Source organism: Dendrobates tinctorius, unplaced genomic scaffold (assembly GCF_039654945.1).
Source record: "Dendrobates tinctorius isolate UK_male_01 unplaced genomic scaffold, ASM3965494v1 ptg000117l, whole genome shotgun sequence".
NCBI lineage: Eukaryota > Metazoa > Chordata > Amphibia > Anura > Dendrobatidae > Dendrobates > Dendrobates tinctorius.
The window spans coordinates 10,548,740-10,576,329 of record NW_027361785.1 but is presented as its reverse complement, the minus strand read 5'-3'; the positions used below and the strand labels follow the sequence as shown (position 1 = coordinate 10,576,329).

Genomic DNA, 27,590 nt, shown 5'->3' with positions numbered 1-27,590 from the left:
GGTCCTACTTTTGTACCGCGCAGAGATGATAACAGAGACTCGATGAGGCAGATTCTGGGTGCAACAGGTCCAAGTTTATTTCATTACTTGCCGTCCGCCTGACGGCCTCCGCAGCACACCGCACGTTTCTTCACTTATCGGCCCTCCGTTTCCAGAGCCGTTTACACACCGTACTTTTACAATAAGGACGTACATATGCGTACTGTCCCTCCTTCACTTGTTCGACGCTCCTGACAGGTCCGCCACTGTGGCCGCCCTAGGCCCAATAACCAACAGCGCTTTCACTGGTCAGTCGTCGTGTCAAATACGGTATATGGCACTCACTGCCTCGTCTCTTCTGCGGTATCTTTCTGTCAGGACCACCCCCTGACGTTTCCTCTCCTCAGTCCCCTTGGTCGGATTCTCCTCAGGGCACACAGACTGGCGAAGTCCTCCTGTCACCTGGGCTCCCCCTGGGGACTGGAATCTTCTGGAACCCTCCCTCAGAATTTATAACTTCCCCGGTTCCTTGAAACTGTCACTAACTGTCACCACGCCCCCCATGACCAACGGTTTCTAAAGCCCTAAGCTGCTGTAAAGTCCTTTGCTCACACTCCACCCTGCCATCTAATGGTCATCCCAAGGTACTGCACGTCCACTACACTTTCCTAGTTGTTTCCCCACTGTAATCACTGTCTCCTACCTACACTGTGCAAACCTATCTTTCTTCACTCTGACTAGTCCGTCCGTCCGTCAGGTCACCTTCCCTACATGTCTATAATTGACCTTTTCTTACCTTTGATTCTGCAAAAACCCTTGCTGTTGCTCCTATTCATTCTTGTCTGGACTATTGTAACTCTCTACTAATCGGTCTCCCTCTTACTAAACCCTCCTCTCTCCAATCTGTCCTGAATGCAGCAGCCAAGTTCAAATTCCTTTCCAACTGCTACACAGATGCCTCTACCCTGTGCCAGTCATTAGAATGGTTGCAGATCCTCTAGAATTCAATATACTTTAAAGTTATCACTCTCAACCAATGCTCCACGGTTCAGCACCACCCTACATCTTCTACTTTGTCTCAGTCTACCACCCAACCCTCTATTCTGTTAATGACTTAAGACTAACATCCTCAATAATACAAACCTCCCACCCTTGTCTCGAAGACTTCTCACGTGCTGCGCCATCTCTTTGGAATGCACTACCCAGGACAATTTGATTAATTCCTGATATCCACAGTTTTAAGCGTGACCTAAAAATGCATTTCTTTAGACTGCACTATTGCCTCACCACACTTATTTAACTGCAACCATTCTGCCCATACAAAATTTTGTTCAAAATCAGGACCCTCATGGCATCTGTTCACAAATCTTCCATGCACTTAATAGCCCTCTGTGTCTGTACTTGTACTCTTACTGGCTGGTGACCGATTCTTGAAGCATTATGTATATACCTTATTTTTTTATTGATGGCTGAACCATACAATTCAAGCACTTTCTACCTTTCGTGTCTCCCCTATTTCCTCATAGATTGTAAGCTTGCGGACAGAGCCCTCACTCCTTTTGGTATCCATTGATTTATGTGATACTCTATAATGTCATTATTGCACACCTGGAGGAGAAATGGGTGGCATGGTGTCTCAGTGGTTAGAACTGCAGCCTTGCAGCGGTGGGGTCCTGGGTTCAAATCTCCCCAAGGACAACATCTGCTAGGAGTTTGTATGTTCTCCCCGTGTTTGCGTGGGTTTCCTTCCGGTACTCCGGTTTCCTCCCACATTCCATTCCAAAGACATACTGATAGGGAATCAGGGACAGTGCCAATAATGACTGTAAAGCGCTGTGGAATTAATGGTACTATATAAATGAGTAAAATAAATAAAATAAGTGAATATAAAGTACAATGCGGTCTTTGGACCTTTGTGTCATGCTTTGTACGTACATGGGGAAAGGGGTCCTGCATTGCCCCTAAGACTGGGACACCAACTATCCCTGCTCCTAAAGGTGACAAGGTTTGGGACTCCTGTTATAGTAGTTATAAACACATAAACAGGTATAACGAAAAGCAACTAACAGTATGCACTTTCTGTCAATCCAGGTTTTACTTCTCTCATAATTAATTGTCAAGTCCCAACTAAACTTTAAAGTGCTGCGGAATATGTTGGCGCTATGGCAGTGAATCAATAATAGTTTTTATTTCTATAGCGCCAACATATTCCGCAGCACTTTAAAGTTTAGATGGGACTTGACAATTAATTATGAGAGAAGTAAAACCTGGATTGACAGAAAGTGCAATAGGGTCTTATCTGGTATTCAAGCAAAATGGAAAAATCAGGAAATTGCTCACCTGATAGGGTTGTGACAGTCACAATCCCTGTGATGTGATGTGATGTGATGCAAACTTGGAGGAGAAGTGGATATAAAACTGTGCTGTCAAAGTGTCACGAGTGGGTTACGTCCTCCTGGGATATCTGGGTTTAGAAAATCACTACATATTGTGAATCGCACACCTTCCATTTAGGATTTTGCTTCCTCTGGAGCTGAAGAAGTTAACGACCCTTTCTATGCTGGTTAGAAACTTGCAGCTCCATCTCACAGCTTATAAAACCTGTCCAGACCTTCTCTTCCTCGCCAGTGAAAGCTTTACTTCCTAGCTCCTTGGTGGAGATTGCTGTTGCTGCTGGAGATTGTTGCATGCTGTTTTTTGGTATGATGCTTTCCACATTGTCCTATTCCCATTTGGCTTGTACATTCCTACCCTTCCTTATATATCTACCTTTGGTGAGTATTTTGTATGTTAGTTGCTTTTCGTTATACCTGTTTATGTGTTTATAACTCCTGTAACAGAAGAACAGTAAGGCTGATGTCCCAAACCTTGTCACCTTTAGAGGTACCTTTGGGAGCAGGGATAGTTGGTGTCCCAGTCTTAGGGGCAATGCAGGACCCTGATATCACAGGGTCGAATACTACTTTTGAGGCACAGTGCAAAGCTCAGAAAGGAAAAAGCGCCATATTAGAGTTTAAATTTTGCTAGACTGGTTTGAGGATGCCATGTCACATTGGTAGAGCCCCTGAGGTGCCAGAAATGCAGAAACCCCATAAGTGACTCAATTTTACAAAATACACCTCTCAATAAATTCATCTAAGGGTACAGTGATCATATTGACACCACAGGGATGTCACAGAATTTTAAATCATTGGGCAATCAAGAATAGAATGGCCACAAATTTTGTAGCCCCAGATTTTACATTTTCACACTGGGGAAATGGGTAAAAATGGCACCAAAATTTGTCTCACAATTTCTTCTGAATGTAGAAATACCCTACATATGGCTATACAGTACTGCTTAGCCAGACGACAAAACTCAGGAGGGACAGAGTGCTATTTGCCTCATGGAGCACAGATTTTCCTAGAATTGTTTGCAGACTCCATATACAGAGCCCCTAAGTGCTAGAAGAGCAGAATTCCTCCTCAAGTGACCTCATTTTGAAAATTACACCCCTCTGAGAATTTATCTACATGTTTTGACTCCATGAGTGTTCTTCAGAAGCAAGCAGTAGTGGATGTTGCTGAGTGAAAAGTGCAATCTGACATTGTGGTGTCCAGAAAATTGTAGTCACCAGTACGTTGTAGTACCCAGCACATTGTAATACCCAGCTCTTGCTTTTGGAGACATGCACCTATAAATTAAGCATGCTCTCATCGCTACAGAAGTGCCAAACATGTGGACACTAAATGTGGTTAAGGCACACTGGGGCTCAGAACAGAGGAGGGGGCATTTGGATTTGTGAGCGCAGAATTTGCTGAATTTCTTTTGGGGAGCAAAAAATTGTAGTCACCAGTATGTTGTAGTGCCCAGCACATTGTAATACCCAGCTCGTGCTTTTGGAGACATGCACCTGTAAATTAAGCGTGCTCTCATCGCTACAAAAATGCCAAACATATGGACACTACATGTGGTTAAGGCACACTGGAGCTCAAAAGGGAGGGGGCATTTGGATTTGGGAGTGCAGAATTTGCTGAATTTCTTTTGGGGAGCAAAGAGCCATAGCGCTTTTCCAGAGCCCTTGTACTACCAGTGACATGGAAGCCCCCTATATTTCTTTTTACTGATTACGGACATGAGTGGGGTGCTTGCTTTTGTATGGATTGAATTGAAGCTTTTATTGGGAACATTTTACATAAAACCTGGGATCACATATATCCTGCGCTCTACGCTGAGCATTTATATCGGGGTTTCTATCAAAATCTCTGAGTGACGTGATTCAGATGAAAACCCCCCAGGGAGCCACTCACTAAAATGAAACAGCAGAGTTACTCTAGACTCCGTCTGGCCTCTGTTCAGCTATGTCCTTCTTTTCACAAGTACACAGAACTGTGGCAGACCGCACTTTTATACAATCCTAAAAAGGCCGGATCACAGGCCAGATAGAGTCCACAGCACATCCATCTGCCTCATTATAGGGAATCTTCTGCCAGGGTTCTTTATGAATCACACATTTCAAAGATTTACATGGATACCCAGGTGTAAGCATTCTGTGTAGAACGCAGATAAATGTGAGCTGAGCCTTACTGCCATCTTTGAGAGGCAGAATGAGCTAATCAACTGCAGGTAAAGAATTGGATTTATTTAGTTTTTTACGCTATTCCTCATGCTGTTTAAGTAATTAAGGGACCTTATTCTTTGAGTCAGTGCGATTACAGCGATACCAGATTTATATTTTTTATGTTTGGCTGCTGTCACACACTAAAAGACACTTTCAATGCAAAAACAAGTTCTTGCATCCCCATATTTAGATAGCTATAATTTTTCCATATTTTGGCAGAGTCATATGAGGGCTTGTTTTTTGTGGGACAGTTGACATTCTTATTGGTACAATTTCCGGACACATGACATTTTTTGATCGCTTTCTATTCGCAAACAAATCCGAGTAATGCAGGAATTTTTTTTTATGTCGTTCAACATGCTGTAAAATTGATAAAGCAGCTTTTGTTCTTCGGGTTAGTACGATTACAGTGATACCACATTTATACAGTTATTTTATGTTTTGGCGCTTTTACACAATAGACACTTTCATAGAAAAAAATAATTATTTTATAACTTTTTTATTTTTTCCCTGGTGGAGCTGTATGGCTTATTTTTTGAGGGACAAAATGACATTTCAAGAGTCACCATTTTTATTTATATTCGTCTTTTTGATTACATTTTATTACACTTTTTGTTCGGTGGTATGATGAGAAAGCATAGTTTACTTTTTTTATTTTTATGTTGTTTACTGAAGGGGTTAACTAGTGAGACAGTTTTATAGGTCGGGTCGTTCCAGGCGGTGTAATGACAAATATGTGTACTTTTTTTGTTTATTTTTGTTTTTGCATAAATGTATTTACTGGATTAATATATTTTCTGTTCTTTATCTTGTGAATTTTTTTTTTTTTTTACTATTTTTTTAACTTTTTAACCTTGTCCTGTGATGGCACATCAACTTTCGTAGCCCTGATCGCTGATGCATTTCAAAATGAGGAAGGAGGCATGCCAGCTCATGCTCTAAGCAGCAGCAGCTTACAGGCCACCATCATTGGGTGACCCTGCGACCATCTTTCGTCCTGGGGTCACCATAGGCATATCACAATCGCGTTGTGCCAATGAGAGCAGAGAGTGTTCCCTCCCTCTGCAATGCTGATCGATGTCGCTGTCACTATTGACAGCGACATCATAGGGGTTTGGTATTATCTTTGATCATGGGCGATTCTGCAGGGTGCCAGCTCCCATACAGAGCTGACACCCGCATTTGTTTGCGGTGGACCCCTCTGCGTGAGGCCGTGTGATCGTCACTCAGTATATGTATGTCGCTTTGCAGTAACGCACCTCTCGCTGCGCCGTACATATACGGTGCATGTCATGCAGGGGTTAATGACTGCCAATCAGCTTGTGTTTAGACGCTGCAGTCACTTGTAAATGCATAGTAAGGCCTCATTCAAACGTCTGTGGTTTTTACATACAGAAAAAAAATGATGTTGGTATCATCAGTGTTTTGCATTCGTCTCATCAGGATTTCATCAGTGCATTTCACATATGGATAAATAAATAAATTACAAAGCTTCTCCTTTCCTTTGCAATGTTAAAGACAGACAACAGTTTTTCACGAACCCATACATTTGTATTGTTAATTTCCATCTGTGCTGTCAGACAAAAATGGACATGTCTCTGTGAATTATGCACAGACATACAGTCCTTGAAAAAACGCGTACATGTGAATGGCAGCATAGATTTTAATGCTTTGTGTCTGTACATGAAAAATGCGGATAGAATATGTGCGCGAAACACATGTATGAAAGAGGCTTAAGAGAAAGGCGAGAGCAAAGGAAAGATGATGAGATGACCAGTTTTCTAGGCCCGCGTGAACCTCCCAGTTATCTTTTTTTTCACATATAGGAACCTTGGGTTGATAGAACATCACGATACAACATCAATAACATTTGTAGTTTTATCTGTTTTCAGCTCCACAACCCTCAATTTACTGTCATTACTTGTTCATTATAAAAAAGACGATGGACCATGGTTCTGTCAGTAAATACAGTGAATTTCAGCCTCACGTTGCATAAGTTATTGGAAGATTCCTGAGTTATTTTCTCTTTGTTGTGTCACCATAAAATAATTTTTAAATATCAAGCAAGCAAAATACAATGCCATTAGCTTTGATAGGTGCAATAAATCTGTACTACCATATTCATTTAGCAAATATAAATGTAAAAATTGTTTTGCTTTTCTGATGATCTAGTCAAAGAGATAATAAGGCTTAGGCAAATAAAAAAAATTCAGAAAACCTTGCAGTCAGACAGTAAGACATTTTCCTAGACTATTGTATTTTATTTCTACAGTGCTTAAAAAGTGTCATATACGGTAATTGCAGTTTTAAGCAGGGAAATGCGTAGATGGATGAACTGCAAGGAAGGATTGTATTGCTACCCAGAGAAAGGAGTATACATAAGGAAAATAATCTTATTTTAGTACTTAACATTTAAAAAAAAAATGTCATTAAAGAGAATCCGTCAGCAGGTTCTTGCTATTTTATCTAAAAAGTAGCATAATATAGGGCATAATAGCCAGATTCTAGGCATGTCACTTATTAGGCTGTGTGCTGTAGTTTCAATACAGTGATTTATCAGCAGGAGAGCAGTTAGTTTAATGTGGCTAACCCTGCCCCTACCAGTAGCAGCTTGCCAACAATGCACAATGTCCACAGGAAGCTACCAGTAAGCGGTCTACAGGGTGTTCACATAGCAGAAGACTTAGCTCTTCTACATCTATGTCAGGCAAAACAGGAATTCTATGAAAACTGCACCAAGCAGCGCAATAAGTGATACTTCCCTGGAATTAGGCTTTTTTACCTTATGCTGCATTTTATTGGCCTAATTCATCAAAGCTTTCACACCAGAATTCCACTGTAAAAGTTTTAAAAAGTCATGAAATTTGGGCACAACTTGGAGTTACGTCAAATTTGTGCAACTTTTGGCATTTTCACTCCTGTTTCTCCCAACTATGACAAAATAGATGAAGCTAGGGCAGGAAGGGGGCGCAGCAGGGTCATGACGCCATGGCTCATCTAATTGTTAAAGAGCTGTGGCATTCTCTATGCCATAAATATCAATACAGAACTGGAGTGAGATTTTTGGTGTGGCCCATGACACTTGTCAGGGGCGTAACATCCGCGGTCGCAGAGGTCGCAGCTGCGATGGGGCCCCTGAGCGCTTAGGAGCCAGGGCCCCAGGGCCACCAGTCAGGGCATTAATGCCCTGACTGGCATATGAAGCCCGATGAGCAGAGGGGGCCTGCATTGGGCCCCAGCGGCGGGGCAGGCTGGGCGGGAGGGGGGTCAGAAAGGCACCAAGTCAGCGCTGACTCCCCCCGCTGCCGCATTGAACTATACCGGCGTCTATGGTGCCGGTACAGTTCAAAGCAATGATGGAGGAGAGAGCGTCAGATGACCCTCCCTCTTCAATCATTCCCCGCTCTGCCTCTGACATAGCGAGTGCGCGATGACGTCATTGCGCACTCACTGTGTATCAGGCAGAGCAGGAGACAGGAGCCAGGAGCAGCGCGGGCATGAGGAGAAGGTGAGGAAAGTGTTTTTTTATGCAACAGTGAGTACAGCCAGGACTGTGGGGCCATTCTCGGGGGGGCTGTATACCATGGGGGGTGCTGTGCTGTATAGCATGGGGGGCTGTATACCATGCAGAGCTGTATACCATAGGGGTGCTGTGCTGTATACCATGGGGGGCTATATACGATGTGGTGCTGTATACCATGCGGTGCTATATACCATGGGGGTGCTGTGCTGTGTACCATGCGGTGCTGTAAACCATGAGGGGTGCTGTATACTATGGGGGGCTGTATACCATGCGGGGCTGTGCTATATACCATGTGGTGCTGTGCTATATACTATGCGGCTGTGTTATATACCATTGGGGGTACATTATATTCTATGGGGAGGCTGTGTTATATATTATGGGGGGGCGACATTATATTCTATGGTGTAGCAAGTCAGACACCTGCCCTCCGCTCCTTTCATTCTTTATGTGGGGTATGTTGAGGTGAAGTTATGGGAGCGGTGGGGCTGTGGACAGTTCGAGGCATGGAGCCTGGGCTGGTCTCAAGGGGGCCCCGAAAATTTTGCCAGTATGGGGCCCCAAAATTCCTAGTGGCAGCCCGGGGTGGGGGGGCCCCATTTGAAAGTTCGCACCGGGGCTCATAACTTTGTAGTTATGCCACTGGTCCAGCCCATCCCCTCATCAAGACCAACATGAAAAGCACTGGTCTTGATTAATTGGGCCCTATATATTTATTGTCTTTTTGTACATAGCACTATTCCTGTGAATGAAATGGTATGAAAGATTTTTCATCATATATTTTTTACACTGTGTTAGGTGGTCTTGTCTGCTGTACCATGAGCAGAGTCCTTGGGCTTTGGTTTAGTCGTTTCTCTTTTTTATTTATATTTATCTGTTGTATAGTTAATATGGTTGAAAAAAAGACGTGTTCATCAAGATCATCCAAGGGAAGGGAAAGAGAAGAATGGTTTCCTGTACAACCACAATTCCTGACCCGGTCCTCCCCAAAAGAGCTAATCTCTCCATCTTGATCCCATTTGAGCCACTGTTTATTTGTATGCCTTTGTTGGTTTTTATTTTCAGTTTTGTAATAAAGATAATGTTTCCTGTATTTTGATGTGCAGCGTGTAATGAGTATATCTATGCTCTTTTGTTAGTTTCTGGATTTTGAGGCCAGCACTTGATTTCGTATATATATATTATTGGTAGTGTACACCATATATATTAGCCAGGACCGGAACACTCAGCTGCATAGAAATACATGCAGCCGCACACTCCGATCCCGAGTGCCGGCGGCAGTGCCAGGTATTCCGGGTATTGAGGCGAGAGACTCGCGCAAGTTTCTCGCATTGCAGTTGCCGGTGTGACCCCGGCCTAACATTGCTGATTATCATAAACTAACAGCACAGATTTGAGGCTCATATGATTTAACTGCTTAGGGTCAGGAATAGACATGACATGTATCGCATTGATCTTTGTGTCGCTTTGGTGTGATTTACTGTGGGGAGTACTGAATGAGAGAATGTTGTAGAATGGTATAGGAAATGGGGTATGTTTCTGCTCTCACAATCTGGGCTGCATACAGATGACGTGGAAAAAAAAAGTCTGCTAAGCTTCTTCCTTCTCTCTGTTGAATATGTACTAAAAAGTGTCCTCCGAGTTTGTGCTAACTTTCTGCAGTCATTCGATGTAACTGCAGATTGGTAAATCCTGACCTTGTGCAATATGCTCATGGTCAGGATTCCCCTAATTGTCAGATCACATGACTAATAGTATACAATATGGCAATTAAATGGCATCCTTAAAGTGTGATTTGAAATTTAGTTCAGACCTGGAAATCCCTTTGAATGGTTTGTAAACATATACAAAGGCTGCAGACATGTCAGGAGAAAATCCAGGCTGCTAAAAGTGGACAACGATATAATTTTCTTTAATAATATAGTCACATATATTACTCATTTATGCCAAAAAATCTAACAACATGCACACTTTAATTTTTACATTTTGGCTTTAAATCGTCACAAAAAAGCAAAGGTTTTAAAGAGGTGATGTGAGCTCATGTCTGACACTTTAATCCCACACTATCTGGCTGAAACTAGACAAATGATGTCTTGTGCCTGCATCAGTTTACTTTAACACTGCCTTGGATAAACCACTCCATGAATCAGACAGGAATTCAGTCAAAGGGCTGATTCAATCTTTCTGAGCCAAGGAGATTTCTAAAATAACCTAAATAAACACACACTGTGTTCTCAAAGGTTTTTTCTTTCTCCTCACCAATTTAGTTCCTGACTTGAGGGTCATTTACATTGTAAAAAATGTCCACATAGGATTTCATTTAGCATGACCGATCTTATTTCTACAAATCACATATGAATACATTAACGAATACATTAACGCCTTAAGGCTCAGTTTTTTTCTCCATCTGCTCAGTTGCTTAATGCAACCATTCCATATTCCATATGTTTTGCTGGGAATGATATCAAGTCTTATTATTATTTGGACCTGTTCCCAACAAATTAAAACCTTTATTTTTACAATCAAGAGACTCCTTTTTCTAGTTTGCTGTTTTAGAACTCAAGGGAGCACTAGAACAGCATTCTGCTACATGCTTTTAGGCAAGCATTGAAACTGAACCATGGTTCTTCCCTACATTTACGTCTTAGGTTAAAAGGGTTGTCCAGTCTAAAATGATAAGTCTGCAGTCACTCTGTGCGACTACAGACTTATGAATCCCAAGCACACATACGGTGCACTGCGGGGATTCGTCAATTTCTGAACCGGGAACTGCCGTGATGTATGCGTTATGCATACTCCCAGCCAGAAGATGACTAGTGGGCACGGCCTCGCTCCATACACTTGTATGGAGCCCATTGGACGGCAACGTCACTAGTCGGGGTTCGACCTCGCTCTATACAAGTGTATGGAGTGAGGCTGTACCTTCTAGTTGGGCTCTGCCCAGGAACACGCATAAATCATACATACTCTCAGGTCCTGACTCAGAAACTGGCAAATACTTGTAGAATTGCTTATCGCCTAAGCAATCTTAGACCATATACGTAAATTGTAACTGCACTTTTTCTTTTATAAATTGACAGTACAAGTGAAGATAATAAATTTGTAAGCTTTGTAATATATCTTATTAGAGTAAAATCACTCTTTTTCCATTTTTCAGTTATGTTTTGTCTCCCTGTACTGATCTTTCACTCTCAAAAACTTCTCAAATCTAAGTTTAAAGTTTAGCAAAATGATTAAGAGGACCTTTGTTCAACGGCCACGTTGGTAGTCCTTATCTGCACATTTGGAGCCCTGCGAACCACTGCTAGCATGCGGGCATCCTCATTGTCTGTTCTGATTAGTATGTCCATTACAAGGTCATGCGTGCGTCACACTGCAACAATGACGTTTCGGAACTACTAATCAGAAGAGGCGGCGGGGATATAACTAATAATGCAAAGTTAATATTCTGACAATTGTGATGAGTCTGACCTGTTCTATGAAATATTTGTTTACTTATTCTGTATTATAAATGTGGTGGGAAAACAAAAAAAACAATGTCAGAATTGATGGTTTTATAATACCACTGCTAAAAAAAAAAGTGATTAAAAAACTCTTTCCACCAAAAAAAAATTATTATGCAAAAGTAGTACAACATAAGAAAAGTTGTAAATTTGGTATTGCCATAATCACATCGAACTGCAGAATAAAGTTAACTTGTCTATTATACCGATCACTGAGCACTGTGCTGTTTTTTTTATTCATACTGCATCACAAAAGAATTAAATTAAAAAAAAATCTGAGTGGCATATACAGTACCTCAAATGGTACGAAGAACTACAGCTTGTCTTTAAAAAAAAAAACAACAGCAAAAAAAACCAAAAAAAAAACAAGGAGCCATACAATTCTGCAAACCTAAAAAAAAAGTTGCTCTCAAATTATGGGTACTTTTTTTTAAAAATTGGGGGTTTCCCTGTGCAGAAGGACTAATCTATAAAAACTATATTAAAGAATATTCTCAAGTTCTTAATATGATTTAATTAGTTATATAGCATGAAAATTAGGAAGTATAAAATTCACTGTCATTGTTTTGCTCTGAGAGCTGTTATCTTTGAGGCCGGTTTCAAGCGTCATTGTCTCCGCTACGTGTGGTGACAGTTTTCTCACGAGACACTGACACACGTAGACTCATTCAAATGTCCGTGTGTCCGAGTGCAAAACACGCTCACATGTCTGATTTTGAGCGACAGCACGGATCACACGGACCCATACAAGTCAATGAGTCTGTGTTCTGTGTTAATACGTACCGCACACGGATGGCATCCGTGTGCCATCCGTGTGCGTTTTAAAAGTCACAGGGTTAACATTGAAGCAAATTGTTTCAATACACGGACAGCATATTGACAGCACACAGATCACACATGGATGGTACACACGGACACGGATGCCACACGAATGTGACAAATTGACACACAGACACACGGACACGGATATCTCAGGTATCGTTTTTTCCGGTACCGGAAATATCAGGACGTGTGAAACCGGCCTTATAGTGTACAGCTGATTTCCATGAAGTTTGGCCTCCAGACCCTGGCAGAGAGTGCACAGTAGCTGCATTACAGGATAGGTGTTATCTCTGCATTATACAGCTGCTCACCTCCCTTCTGCTCCCTCTCATCTTCTGAAGATGCAGTTATATATCAGTAGCCCAGCAGCCTTCAGAGCACCTCTGCTAATTACAACTCTCTGTTCTCCTCTCACTGTCCAGAACACTGTGCATTTTTTTTGTGTAAATACATTGATAGCACTGAACACACTCCAGAAGAAACCAGTGATAGTTGAATGTCTTGCAGTAGAACTTGTGCTTAGCTTTATAGGTCTATTAAAACTACAGCTCTGCTTATCAGAGACTCAAGAAGGAATGCCACGCCTGATATAAGCCTGAAGTAAAGTAAGGAGACTGCATAAATACGAACTGCTCAAGAAACAACTTGAGAATACTCCTTTAATTTGGTATTGCCATACTTTTACTAACATATAGAATAAAGAACCATAGTATTTAGAGCTGCTTTTCATGAATTATTGGGGTACTAAATTTAAACATAAATAAATTGTGGCAGAATTGCTGTTTTTTGTTTTCCATTTTCCCAGAAAGAGTTATTAAGCGTCACGGAGTGGGTTACGTCCTCCTGGGATATCTGGGTTTAGAAAATCACTACATATTGTGAAACGCACACCTTCCATTTAGGATTTTGCTTCCTCTGGAGCTGAAGAAGTTAACGACCCTTTCTATGCTGGTTAGAAACTTGCAGCTCCATCTCACAGCTTATAAAACCTGGCCAGACCTTCTCTTCCTCGCCAGTGAAAGCTTTACTTCCTAGCTCCTTGGTGGAGATTGTTGCTGCTGCTGGAGATTGTTGCATGCTGTTTTTTGGTATGATGCTTTCCACATTGTCCTATTCCCATTTGGGTTGTACATTCCTACCCTTCCTTGTATATCTATCTACCTTTGGTGAGTATTTTGTATGTTTTTGTATCTCGGTATCTGATATGATGGACATCACTTGTATCCTCTATGCCTCCTGATGAACCACTGGTGCGGGGAAACGCGTTGGGGTGACTCCACACATGATAAGTGGCCATTTTTCTAATCTATATGTATGCTCCAATGTTAGGGCACATACATTGCAACATGGTGGACCTTTTTATGTCATGATGTGGTAATTTGCTTTTAAATTAATCTTTTTCTCGGATTGTTTGCAGTAGCTCTAGGGCACTTTTACCATTCATCTCTGCAGTATCGATCATTGTTTTCATACCTGTGATATCAGGGACCGGCAGGGCAGCAAGGGATAGTCCTAGCTGAGTGGGGATGCCAAAATATCGGGATCCCTAGGGTGCCAACCTCCACGGATAGGAAGGTATCAGAAAGGCTTATCCCAGGGCTTTGCAGCATCTCAGTCTAGGTGTAATTCTATATTTTGGCATTGGCCATTTTTTCACTGGGAAAATGGTGTTTTTATATTTAATGAAATAAAGTGTTTTTTTAAAGGGATTATATATTCACTTTTTTGTTAGGGAATTCCCACATGTATTCAGCATGTATACAAGTCGCAAATCATACAGCTGAGACGATGAAAGCTAAATCTCCGAGCACCAGAAATACTCGGAGGACACCCGAGCATGCACGGGAAAACCTGAGCAACGAGTATACTCACTCATCACTACTCATCACCACTAATTATTCCAGCCACTTTTGCATGTTACACTTGTGAAAATAAAAAAATTGGGGCTAAAAGAACATTTTTGTGGGAAAGATTAGATTTTTTATTTTCATGGCTCAATGTTATAAACTTCTGTAAAGCACCTGGGAGTTCAAGGTGCTCACCACAAATTTAGATAAGTTGCTTGAGGGGTCTAGTTTACAAAATGGGGTCACTTGTTGATGGTTTCCACTCTTTAGGCACATCAGGGGCTCTCCAAACGTGACATGGCAACCGCTTATGATTCCAGCAAATTTGGCATTGAAAAATTCAAATGGCGCTACTTCCCTTCTGAGCCATGCCGTGTGCCCAAACAGTAGTTTTCCATCACATATGGGGTATCAGTATGCTCAGGAGAAATTCCACAGCAATTTTTGGGGTTCATTTTCTCCTGCTACCCTTGTGACAATAAAAACCTGGGTTTAAAGTAAATTTTTTGTGGAAAAAAGTTAAATGTTAATTTTAACCTTCCACATTGCTCCAGTTAATAAACTTCTTGAAAGTGGTTTTGAGCACCTTGAGGGGTGCAGTGTTTAGAAATGTTTCACTTTTGGGTATTTTCTGTCATACAGACCCCTCAAAGTCACTTCAAATGTCAAGTGACCCCCCAAAAATGGTTTTGTACATTTGTTGGAAAAATGAGAAATCGCTGGTCAACTTTTAAAATAAAAAAAAAATATGTTTCAAAAATTGTGCTGATGTAAAGTAGACATGTGGGAAATGTTAACTTAACTTTTTTTGTGTGAAATAACTCTCTGATTTAAGGGCATAAAAATTAAAAGTTTGAAAATTGCAACATTTTCAAAATTTTCACCAAATTTCGGATAATTTCACAAGTAAACGCAAGTTTATGAGACAACTTTTACCACTAACATGAAGTACAATATGTCATGAGAAAACAGTCTCTGAATCACAGAAGTGTTCCAGAGTTATTACCTCATAAAGTCAGAATTGAAAAAATTGGCCTGGTCAGGAAGGTGAAAACTGGCTTCGGGGTAAAGGGGTTAAGTGTGCATAAAAGTACGGTAGGTCACAGTTTTGTGCACATCTGAAAACAACAGAACAAAGGGCAGACAGAGTCCAGAGTAACTTTGCTGCCTCATTATAGTAAATGGATTAGTCGGGGGCTTTCATCTAATCATGACATTTGGAGATTTGGAAGGAAACCGCAATGTAAGTGCTCAGCATAAAGTGCAAGATAAATGTCATCCCCAAATGTTATGTAAAATCATCCCAACAAAAGCTTCAACTCAATCCACAAAAAAAGCAAGCCCCGACTCAGGTGGGTCATCTGTCAATGGAAATATAGGGGGCTTTCAAGTTACTGGTAGTACAAAGGCTCTGGAAAAGCCCTATGGCTCCTTGCCCCCCAAAAGAAATACAGCTAATCCTGCGCTTCCAAATGCCCCCCTCCCTTTTTAATCACACAGTGTGCCTAAACCGCAGTTAGCATCCAAATTTGGCATTTCTATTGTGATGAGAGCACGCTTAATTTACAGGTGCATGTCTCCAGAAGCATGAACTGGGCACAATGAATTGGGTACTACAATGTTCTAGGCACTACACTGGCAGATTTGCAATTTTCACTCAACAATATACACTGCTGCTTGTTTCTGTCAGACAGCCATGGAGTCAAAATTGTCACTACAGCTGTAAATAAATTCCCATAGGGGTATAATTTCTGAGGGTGGATTCTGCTCCTCTGGCACTTAGGTTTTTTTTATATGGAGCCCACAAACTATTCTTCGATAATTTGTTCTCGAAGAGTCAAATAGTGCTTCTTCCCTCCATATGGAGTATTGCATTCAGCAGAAATTGTGTGACAAATTTTGGTGCCATGTTTACCCATTTCCCATTGTCTGTCATCTGTTGACAGAAATATAGGGGTCTTTCACATTACTGGTAGTACAATGGCTCTTGAAAAGCGAAATGGCTCCTCACCCCTCAAAAGAAATTCCCCAAATTCTAGGCTCCCAAATCCAAATACCCGTCTCCTTTCTTAACCCCACAGTGTGCTTAAACCACATATAGCGTTCACATGTTTGACATTTCTTAAGCAATTTGAGCCTGTCTAGAGTACTGGTGACTACAGCGTACTGGTCACTATAAGGTACTGGTCATACTCATCTCTAAAACGGCAGTTTGCAATTTTCACTCTGCAACATCCACCGCTGCTTGTTTCTGGAAAACACCCATGGAGTCAAAATTGTCAATACACCTGTAGATAAATTCCCAAAGGGTATAATTTCCAAAATGGGTTCACTTGAGGGGGGATTCTTCTCTTCTAGCAATTAGGGGATCTGTATATGAAGTCCACAAACTATTCTAAGAAAATCTAGGAAAATCTGCGCTGCAGGAAGCAAATAGCGCTCCATTCCTCTCTGTACGGCTAAGCAGTACATTTTGGGTATTGGTACGTTTAGTAGAAATTGTGGGACAAATTTTGGTGCCATTTTTACCCACTTCCTATGTGAAAATGTGAAATCTGGGGCAAAAACAACATTTTTGTGCTGAAAATATATATTTTTTTTCACTGCTCAATGGTATAAGGTTCTGTGACACATCGTGATGTCAATTTGATCACTGCATGCCTAGTTGAATTCATTGAGAGGTGTAGTTTGTAAAATGAGGTGATTTATGGGGGTTCTGCTGTTCTGGCACTTCAGGGGCTCTGCCAATGTGACATGGCACACTCAAATCATTCCTGTGCAATATAATATGGCGCTCCTACCCTTTGGAGCTTTGCACTGTGCCTTAAAAGTAGTTTTTGACCACATATCAGGTATTGGCATACTCAGGAGAAATTGTGTAACATTTTGTGATTTATTTGTTCTTATTATCCCTTTTGAAAATTGAAAACTTGATTCCAACGTAATATTTTAGTGGAAAAAATGGTAACTTTCCATTGACTCAGCCCAATATTATATAATTCTGTGAATTGCTTGAGTGTTAAAAATGCTCACTGCACAGCTATGTATATATATGAATTCATCAAGATGTGTAGTTTCCAAAATGGGATCAGCTGTTGGGGTTTTCCACTGTTTAGGCACATTGGGGGCTCTGCAAACATGGCATTGTGTCCACTAACTACTTCAGATAATTTTTGAGCTCCAAAAGTCAATTGGTGCTCTTCCCTTCCGAGCCCTGCCGTGAGCACAAACAGTAGTTTTTCCCCACGTACTCAGAAGAAATTGAACAACAAATATTGTGATCCATTTTCTCCTGATTCTCTCGTGAAAATAAAATATTTGGGGCTAAAGTAAAATTTTTGGGAATAAAAGTAAAATGTTCATTTTTTTCTACCACTTTGCATTAATTCCTGTGACGTACGTGAACAGTTACTAAATAGCTTGAATATGTTTTTGAGGACTTTGAGGGGTGCAGTATTTAGAATGGTGTCACTTTTGGGTATTGTCTGTCACTTCAAATGTGATGTAGTCCGTAAAAAAATGGTTTTGTAAATTTTGTTGGGAAAATGAGAATTGCCGATCAACCTTTAACTCCTCTAATAGAAAAAAATATGTTTAAAAAATGTTGCTGGTGTAAAGTAAACATATTGGAAATTTTATTCTTGAATAATTTTGTGTGCTACAACTCTCTGGTTTAACATAAAAAGTTTGAAAATTGTGAAATTTTCAAAACTTTGGCCAAATTCCAATATTTTGATATATGAATGAAAGTTGTGGCAAACAAATTTTACTATTATCATGAAGAACAATATGTCACGAGAAAAAAGTCTCAGAATCAATGGAAACCATTGAAGTGTTGCAGAGTTATTACTTCATAAAGTGACACTGGTAAGAATTGAGAAAAATTGTCCTGGTCAGGAAAGTAAAAACAGGCTTCCGGGTGATAAGCCTGTTTGGACAATGTCAACTGCAGTTCCATACGCATAGAATGATTAGTAGTTAACTATTCTATGCATATAGAATACCACCGTTCCTGGCGCACATACTCTGTTAACAGGACTATGTGCAGCCAAGAAGTATGATTTTTAACCAAACAAAAAAATTATTTCACCTGATGAACAAGCATTTTGTTTGTTTGTCGGGTGATTAACAGCCTGTTTAGACTGGATGATAATCGGGAAATGAGCATTCCTTGGGACATTGTGTAAATATGCCCTTTGTCTAAATATTTTTATGTTGTTGCTTGGCCCTTTGTTAAAATGCCTACAGCTATCTCAGATCTCAGAGCAGCTAGAGATAAATAATATTATACAGGAGGCCACCACATCACAGTAAAGGATGTGCGGGGGCTCTGGGAAAATGGCCACAGGGGCGGCGCATGCTCAGATTGAGATCTCGGCAACGAGATCTCGGGTGCCAAGATCTCGGCTCCCAAGATCTTGTTGTCGAGATCTCAGTTTGAGCATGTGCCGCCCCTGGCGGCTATTTTCCCGGAGGCCAACGCATTGCCATAATGGATATGCAGGTAGCTCCTGGCTTTCACAAAATGCTGGCGCAGCCCCCCGCACCACAGAGCACTGCAGCGTTTCCACCCGCAGCGGCACACATCGGAACACCCCTTTATCCCAGCTAGAGATAAATAATATTATACCAGAGGGCACCGCACTGCAGTAAAGGATGTGCGGGGGCTCCGGGAAAAGGCCACCGGGGGCGGCGCATGCTCAGATTGAGATCTCGGCAATGAGATCTCAGGTGCCAAGATCTCTTATCCCGATATCTCGTTGTCGAGATCTCAATCTGAGCATGCGCCGCCTACCGACAACCGTTTTCATGGAGGCCACCGCATCACCGTATTGGATATATGGGTGGCTCTGTGCTTTCACAAAATGCCGGCGGAGCGCCCCCCCACACCACAGAGCACCGCAGCCATTTTCACTCGCAGCGGCACACATCGGAACACCCCCTCATCCCAGCCTGCGGCCTGCAGCAACGTGCCACCCTTACCACCTCCAGCAGTGACCCTGGGATCCTGCTCCACCGCGGCTGGTAAGGTATATCTGAATTATAAGACGCTCCCCCATTTTCCCCAAAAATTTTTGGGGAAAAAAGTGCGTTTTATAATCCGAAAAATACGGTATTTCTTTATTTTTAGTTGAGAATATGGGGTGTTAATTAGAATTTTAAGGTTTCTTTTTTCTATATATATTTTTTAAAAAACTTTTCTTTACTATTTGTTTTCTTTAGTTCACATAAGGGACTTAAACTGCCAGACTTGCAGTATTGGAAATATGTGACAATTATAGTCTAATACGGAGGCTGTGGCTGGGCTTCACAGAAGAACCATTATGGCAGAGAGGGTCCTGCTGGCTGCCATGGCAGTCTATTGACAAACTGTGAACATGTTGTGGGGGTCCAATGGGCAACCTGTAAAAACAGAGAGTACAGCAATACTGTGCTATTCACCTACAAAACTGGCTGGCTGCACATACCAATTTCCTCCTTTGTTACTGGTCTTATCTTAAAGCTAGATATTGTAATAAAGAAAAGAGTAACTATAACATACTAAGGGTTTAATTTATACATAAAACGTTTTTATTTGATTTTGCAAATATAAAAAATTGTAAGAAAATTGCTTCAAGTTGTTATTACAGCCTTAATGGGGTCAGCAATTCCTATAATTGCAATACCTGTCTGCAAAGTGTAGAGGAAAAAATAATGTATTCAGGCTTTAATCAGAATCCATCTAAAATCTAACACAGACATAGGTTATGGCTCCTTATTCATTGCATCTGTTTCATCTGTCTGTACAGTGTGATATTTTTTACTCGGTCATTTCCAGAGTACACAACTTAGAGGAAACAGCATATGGCACCAACATAAAAAGGAAAAAGGAAAGATATTCTGCAAAACATTGTGAAATAATGACTACCATTAGATATATTGTATATAAAGATATCATGTATATAAACCTCTTCATAACTGAAATTACAACACCAAGAAGGTCGCAGAATTGTGGAAATCACAGGATCGATGGACATTTTACTGATTAGCAAATTATTAAAAAGTAGAAACAAAAGATTTAGGCTATGTGCCCACGTATGCAGAAAATGTCTGCATGAAAACCCGACTCCTTCCCAGAAAACGCGCGTTTTTTTCTGCGCGTTTTTGGCGCAAAAAACGCGCGCTTTCATGCGTTTTTTTCCTTGCGTCCCCAGACACATAGAAAATAGCTAAAATCGTGGACTTTTCTGCAAAATTAATGAGCATGCTGCGGTTTTTTTTACCGCAAAGCGTTTTTTCGCGTAAAAATATCACTATATGCACAAAAAGTGCAAAATGCATTAAAATGAATGGGATGCTTCTTTTGAGCGATTTTTAAGTGTTTTTGCTGGTAAAAACACTTAAAAAACACTTACGTGGGCACACAGCCTAGAAAATATCTTGATTCATTCAATTTAGTGTCTAAGTACTAGGTGCAGAAATACAGGCACTTACACATCTTGCCGTCAGGGCCACAGCAAATTGAAGATACTGGGAAAAGTGACGAAGACTCGCCAATGTACCCGGGGTAGGTAAGAACAGCGTTTTGTTTTTTTTTACATCAAATTGCACAGGAACCGAGTAGGGGAAGCACAGCCCCTGAAACGAGCGTCACTGATGATGTTTCGTTTCATGGAGGGGACAGGGGCTACGTCAGTTCTTGCAGCCTCTGCCCCCGATGATGCTTCTTTTAAGTATACCAGCATACACTGGGGATACTCAAAGGAATCATCATCAGACCAGAAATAGAAAAAAAAATACAATAGCTGTTAGACAGTGTAGTTAAGGAATGGTAGGGAAGAATTAAAGCAAGTATATTAGAAAATAGCTTTGATTGTGGGACTAAATAGATAGGGAGTTAGTAGCAAAATTAGTTTGCTTTTGGACAGCCCCGTTAATTGTTACTCTCACTGGCCTAGCCTGCATTATGTGCAGACTCTTTATAGCAGAGCAATGAACCCAGCAGCTTCTCCAGGGCTTAATATACAGTCATATGTAAAAGTTTGGGCACCCCTATTAATGTTAACCTTTTTCCTTTATAACAATTTTGGTTTTTGCAACAGGTGTTTCAGTTTCATATATCTAATAACTGATGGACTCAGTTATATTTCTGGATTCAAATGTGGTTTATTGTACTAACAGAAAATGTGCAATCTGCATTTAAACAAAATTTGACCGGTGCAAAAGTATGGGCACCCTTATCATTTTCTTGATTTGAACACTCCTAACTACTTTTTACTGACTTCCTGAAGCACTAAATTGGTTTTGTAACCTCATTGAGCTTTGAACTTCATAGCCAGGTGTATCAAATCATGAGAAAAGGTATTTAAAGTGGCCACTTGCAAGTAGTTCTCCTATTTGATTCTCCTATGAAGAGTGGCATCATGGGCTCCTCAAAACAACTCTCAAATGATCTGAAAACAAAGATTATTCAACATAGCTTTTCAGGGGAAGGATACAAAAAGTTGTCTCAGAGATTTAACCAGTCAGTTTCCACTGTGAGGAACATAGTAAGGAAATGGAAGAACACAGGTACAGTTCTTGTTAAGCCCAGAAGTGGCAGGCCAAGAAAAATATCAGAAAGGCAGAGAAGAAGAATGGTGAGAACAGTCAAGGACAATCCACAGACCACCTCCAAAGACCTGCAGCATCATCTTGCTGCAGATGGTGTCACTGTGCATCGGTCAACAATACAGCGCACTTTACACAAGGAGAAGCTGTATGGGAGAGTGATGCGAAAGAAGCCGTTTCTGCAAGCACGTCACAAGCAGAGTCGCCTGAGGTATGCAAAAGCACATTTGGACAAGCCAGTTACATTTTGGAAGAAGGTCCTGTGGACTGATGAAACAAAGATTGAGTTGTTTGGTCATACAAAAAGGCGTTATGCATGCGCTGTATTGTTGACTGATGCACAGTGACACCATCTGCAGCAAGATGATGCTGCAGGTCTTTGGAGGTGGTCTGTGGATTGTCCTTGACTGTTCTCACCATTCTTCTTCTCTGCCTTTCGGATATTTTTCTTGGTCTGCCACTTCTGGGCTTAACAAGAAATGTATCTGTGTTCTTCCATTTCCTTACTATGTTCCTCACAGTGGAAACTGACTGGTTAAATCTCTGAGACAACTTTTTGTATCCTTCCCCTGAAAAGCTATGTTGAATAATCTTTGTTTTCAGATCATTTGAGAGTTGTTTTGAGGAGCCAATGATGCCACTCTTCATAGGAGAATCAAATAGGAGAACTACTTGCAAGTGGCCACTTTAAATACCTTTTCTCATGATTTGATACACCTGGCTATGAAGTTCAAAGCTCAATGAGGTTACAAAACCAATTTAGTGCTTCAGGAAGTCAGTAAAAAGTAGTTAGGAGTGTTCAAATCAAGAAAATGATAAGGGTGCCCATACTTTTGCACCGGTCAAATTTTGTTTAAATGCAGATTGCACATTTTCTGTTAGTACAATAAACCTCATTTGAATCCAGAAATATAACTGAGTCCATCAGTTATTAGATATATGAAACTGAAATAGCTGTTGCAAAAACCAAAATTGTTATAAAGAAAAAAGGTTAACATTAATAGGGGTGCCCAAACTTTTACTATGACTGTAAAAATCCATTCTGTTGTGAATAGGAATGTCAGGCACTCTTGTACCATCCCAATATTCATTTAGTCCTATAGCCCCGCCCCCCCCAAAAAAAATAGTACTGATTAGTGAACTAAGTTCTATGAACAAACCGAACCTATCTGGAATTTTCCTCTTACCCTGCTATACCTAGATGAGATGTACAGTACCTTCTCTCCACTACTACTGCTGTTGCTATGAGCTCATTTCTGCCATTACATATTTTAATGCATTAAAGGCAAAAAAGAATAAAAGTAATACATAAATAACACTTACGATATTTGTGCAGCATAACGCGTTGGACTTCTGGCCTTCAAATTGCCATGCTCTTTAAAAGAAAAAAAGATATGAGATACGAATAGTTGCAAAAAGCAAAACAGAGAATTGAAAATAAAATTTATGAAAATTGTGCAAAAAGAAATGTCAGGTAGTTGCCAACTAGGTCACTTACTTTTGGACCACTATTGCTAGATTTCCCCATAGTGACCGTAAAAATATTCACACTTACTTAGAAAAAAAGTCGAAAAAATGTCACATTAAGCTGACTTTATTGCTGTACATGAATTGTGTGGATTTTATGTTTGATAGTTGTTAAACTACTAGACGATAGCCTGACAGAACAAGTAGATTATGGATGGTTTCCATTCCTTTATTAGGAAAAAAAATGTAACATTGATTCTCTAATTAATAATACATAATGGCTCTGGCCTAACGTGCTTTCTTCTCTTATTTTTCCCCCAAGAGGTAAAGAGCCGTGAAGAATAATTTTGCTGTTATTTGATGCAACTTGATAAACATTATTTGGCTGTTTTATTTTGTTTTCAATCAAAATCTAAAATCTAGGCCCCTTTATGATACAAAATGAATCAGCACAGAGTCCACATTGCATTTTAATGATCAAGTACATGAAATTACTGCCCCAGTTATAAATCCAGTTTTACAACAAGCTGAATTTGAAATTAGTCATTATATCAACCCAGCATAAAGGGCCTTTATATTTACAGCTAAATTCCTGTTTTTACGTTACACATAAACAAAGTTTAAATTGGCCTTAAAATGTGAATGTCTTATGGATGGTGCTCTTATATCTCTCCTCAATTTTTAGCATCCACAGAAAATAAACTGTGACTTGAAGTGAGGGAATTATAACTCATTCTACTCATTCTTCTTGGCTATTTACCAAAAGAAGTTTCTTACCAAAGTAACCTAATTGCTTTTTTCTCAATTCATGCTTTATAGACTATACAAAGTGTTTTACAGATATGTCTACAGATACAGATATACATGTTGAGGTCTGTAAAGCATGTCCAAGGACAGTACATTGTTCTTGTTAGGCCGGGGTCACACTTGCGAGTGCAATGCGAGGAACTCGCATGAGTCTCTCACCTCAATACCCGGCACTGCTGCCGGCACTTAGGAACGGAGTGTGCGGCTGCATGTCTTTCTATGCAGCTGAACGCTCCAGCCCGAAGTACCGGGTATTGAGGAGAGAGACTCATGCGAGTTTCTCGCATTACACTCGCAAGTGTGACCCCGGCCTTAGAAGGGAAACAGGAGGGATAATTGCTTGGTGCTGCCAAGAATTGGATTGACTCCTTCCTCAGGTATCTGTTTAGTCTCAGGACTTAAAGAATTCTTCAGCTGTTCAGCAATGTGCTCGACAATTACAACTAAGCGAGACTGCAGTTCATTAAGTGTTAAAGAAACATCTCCGTTTTACGGGGCACAAATTGTTTGGATGTGTGTAGGGCTACAAATAGTGACCACCCACATCGAACTGCACTGAATAGGTATTAAACTGGGAGAGTTTTTATTTTATTTGGAGCATATTTCACATTTCTATCGTTTTTTGTTGCTTTCCAGTGACTGGTCAAAGTGCACCATGACTTTACAGACACACTCTAAATAAGAAAACACATATGCATGTTTTTCTCAATATATGACTTGACTTATGGATATGGGACGGACCCCTACTCCATCTTAAAACCACCATAACTACAGTAAACCTAGGCACTAGAATAAATACACAACACATTATTTTGGTTGTCAAAATGTCCACAGCTTTATTTAAATCACAGGATTAAAACAATCACAGTAGGAGTCAGGTGAAGTGCTAGTACATTGGGATTCACAAGTACTGTGATATCCCCAGCTGTCTGACATACAGAACCAGGACAGACAGCCATAAAGGGGTGGCATGCACTGGCTTGCCATTCAAGCAGAGCCAGTAAACTTTCAGGGCACCAATGACCCTATTATCCTCACTCCTGTGCTTAACCACTGTGCCCACCCGATTGACATTACCATTACAACGTCCTTGAGGCCGGCCACCTGTCATGTCGGACGCTATTCACACCACAGCGTCCGGCAGGCAGCGGTAGTTCCATCTCCGTCCACTATAGCCTCAGTGGCGCCGGCTTGATTTTACTCAGGTTATCGGGGGTTAATCTAGCTGGAAATCAGGTGGGATGTTTGGTCACACCCACGGTCTTTAAATAGTCATGCTGGCCTATGGGCATCGCCGATTATAGCTTGTGTTTTATGCCAAGTGGTTCCGGTCTGGAGAGGAGGTGTTGGAGAGAGAAATTCGTATCTGGTGGCGTATGAGCCATTGTTACCTTTTCACCTTCCTATATTTGTGTTTTGTTTTGCCCTGTTCACATTACGGTATTGTCCTGTGTGTATGCGGCGCAGTGCGGTTTAAGTTCTCCCTGTCTGTCATTACTGTGTGGGCTTTGGTGGTTTGACGACTCACTGGGTGGAGGGTGGAGGGTTCAGCTTAGGGCTGAGCAGGAGATAAGGAAAGGATGGAGGCTCAGGCATTTGCACCATTAGCAAAAACCCTGGGTTGAGGGTCAGACAGGGTTTTCCCTAGTTGGAGGGACTCCGCAGGGGCCCTGGGTATTTCAGCCTTCTTTGACCTAAGCCCCGCGTAACACCACCAAAGCCGAGCCTGTTCACCACCATGAGGTTTTACATCCTCTATTAGTTAAAATGAGTCCACCTTAACTTGTCTGCAACTTCCACCTGACTCCTAAACCGCCACCAAAGAGGCCATTTGACACCTTAAATGGACTCGACCCCCATCAACGATGCTTAATAAAGCAATCAACCATTTCTACATGCTATGGAAAGACTGTGCACACAAGTAATAAAAAATAAAAAATAAAATTTCAGAGCTCCGACAGATTAATTTTATCAATGCCATGCCACCAAGTTATGATTGATAATACGATAACTACAGCAAAATAACAGTTGCTAAACATCCTGCAATGAGGATCCCATAATGGGGAATGTGGAAAGTAAACCATAATTAAGGTCGTAGCTACAATCTGAATACCTGTATAATGACATCTGTCATGCCTCAAAAAAATATTCTACCGCATGCTTTGTAGCCAGCTCTAATAATTCACCAATTCACAGACTTTAGTTTTAGAAACCACCATTATTTACAGTAGCTGTTCAGTAAAATTTCTTAAACCCACTTACTATCACTACCCGAAAAGTGATGAACATATCAATAGAAAGATATTATAAATAGGGAGTAATTAAAAACTATACACAATATAACATCAACATTATAACCAACCATAAAATAACGTTCAGAATATCTGGAAGTAGTAATTTAAATAAACCTAAAACAGAAAAAGTTTACAAAGGCATTATTAATAACCCGGCCACGCCATTGTTAATTTTTTTCATGCACTTGATAACATTTACTGTTGACCTCTCCAACTGGGTCAAAGGCATTGGGAATAGGCATATTGCCCTTCGTGTTAACGCACTTGATTACTTTACCCTTAGCCGCTCCCACTGGCTCAAGGGCACCAGGAGTAGGCATACTGCCCTTTTGTTAATGCACTTGATTATACCCTTAGCCGCTCCCATTGGCTCAAGGGCATCAGGAATAGGCATACTGCCCTTTGTGTTAATGCAGTAGATCATACCCTTAGCAGCTCCCACCAGCTCAAGGGCATCGGGAATAGGCATATTGCCCTTCATGTTAATGCACTTGATTACTTTACCCTTAGTCACTCCCAGTGACTTAAGGGCACACAGATTAGGAACATTGCTCTTCAGTTTCATGCACTAGATAACTGCATTGTCCAGACGACAACCTTGAAAGAAACATGGAAAGAAACATGGATTGGTCAATATAAACAGTCAAAAACCGCGCCTCGGCATTCTCAAGTCACATGAAAAAAGAGAGAGGGTCCTTGAAGCTATAGATTGTATTGAAAAGCATGCCTACCTTGTTCTCTTCTCCCCTCCAGCCGCTGTTCCTGACTCAGAGGAGCCAATTTATTCTGTAGGCATGCAAAATATGATTGCCATGACCCCAGGGGCTTTACCCTAACAGGGTCCTATAAAATATAAATGCTTCTGGAGACCAGGGGGCCATACCGTGATGGTCACCCCTCCATACCAGGGGGCCATACCCGAGATGGTTACCCCCTCCACACCAAGGGGCCATACACGAGATGGTTACCCTCCACACCAGGGGGCCATACCTGAGATGATTACCCCTCAAAACCAGGGTGCCATACCTGAAATGGTTACCCTTCCAAAGCCAGGGGGGGTCATACTGTGATGAACACCCCCCAAACCAGAGGTCCATACTTAATATGGTTACCCCTACTGACCAATTTATAAATAACTTCAAGGACCCACTAAAAGGAAAA

At 41.0% G+C, this 27,590-nt stretch overlaps 1 protein-coding gene across 2 annotated transcripts in view; it reads right to left on the bottom strand.

Annotated features, from left to right (window-relative positions):
* AFF3 (ALF transcription elongation factor 3) overlaps positions 1–27,590 on the bottom strand; it is a 418,376-nt gene that overhangs the window by 145,288 nt on the left and 245,498 nt on the right. For both annotated transcript variants that reach the window (XM_073590524.1, XM_073590525.1), the window contains one exon: positions 23,185–23,236. In XM_073590524.1, the coding sequence (XP_073446625.1) occupies positions 23,185–23,236 (52 nt within the window). The remainder of the gene's footprint in view (positions 1–23,184; positions 23,237–27,590) is intronic.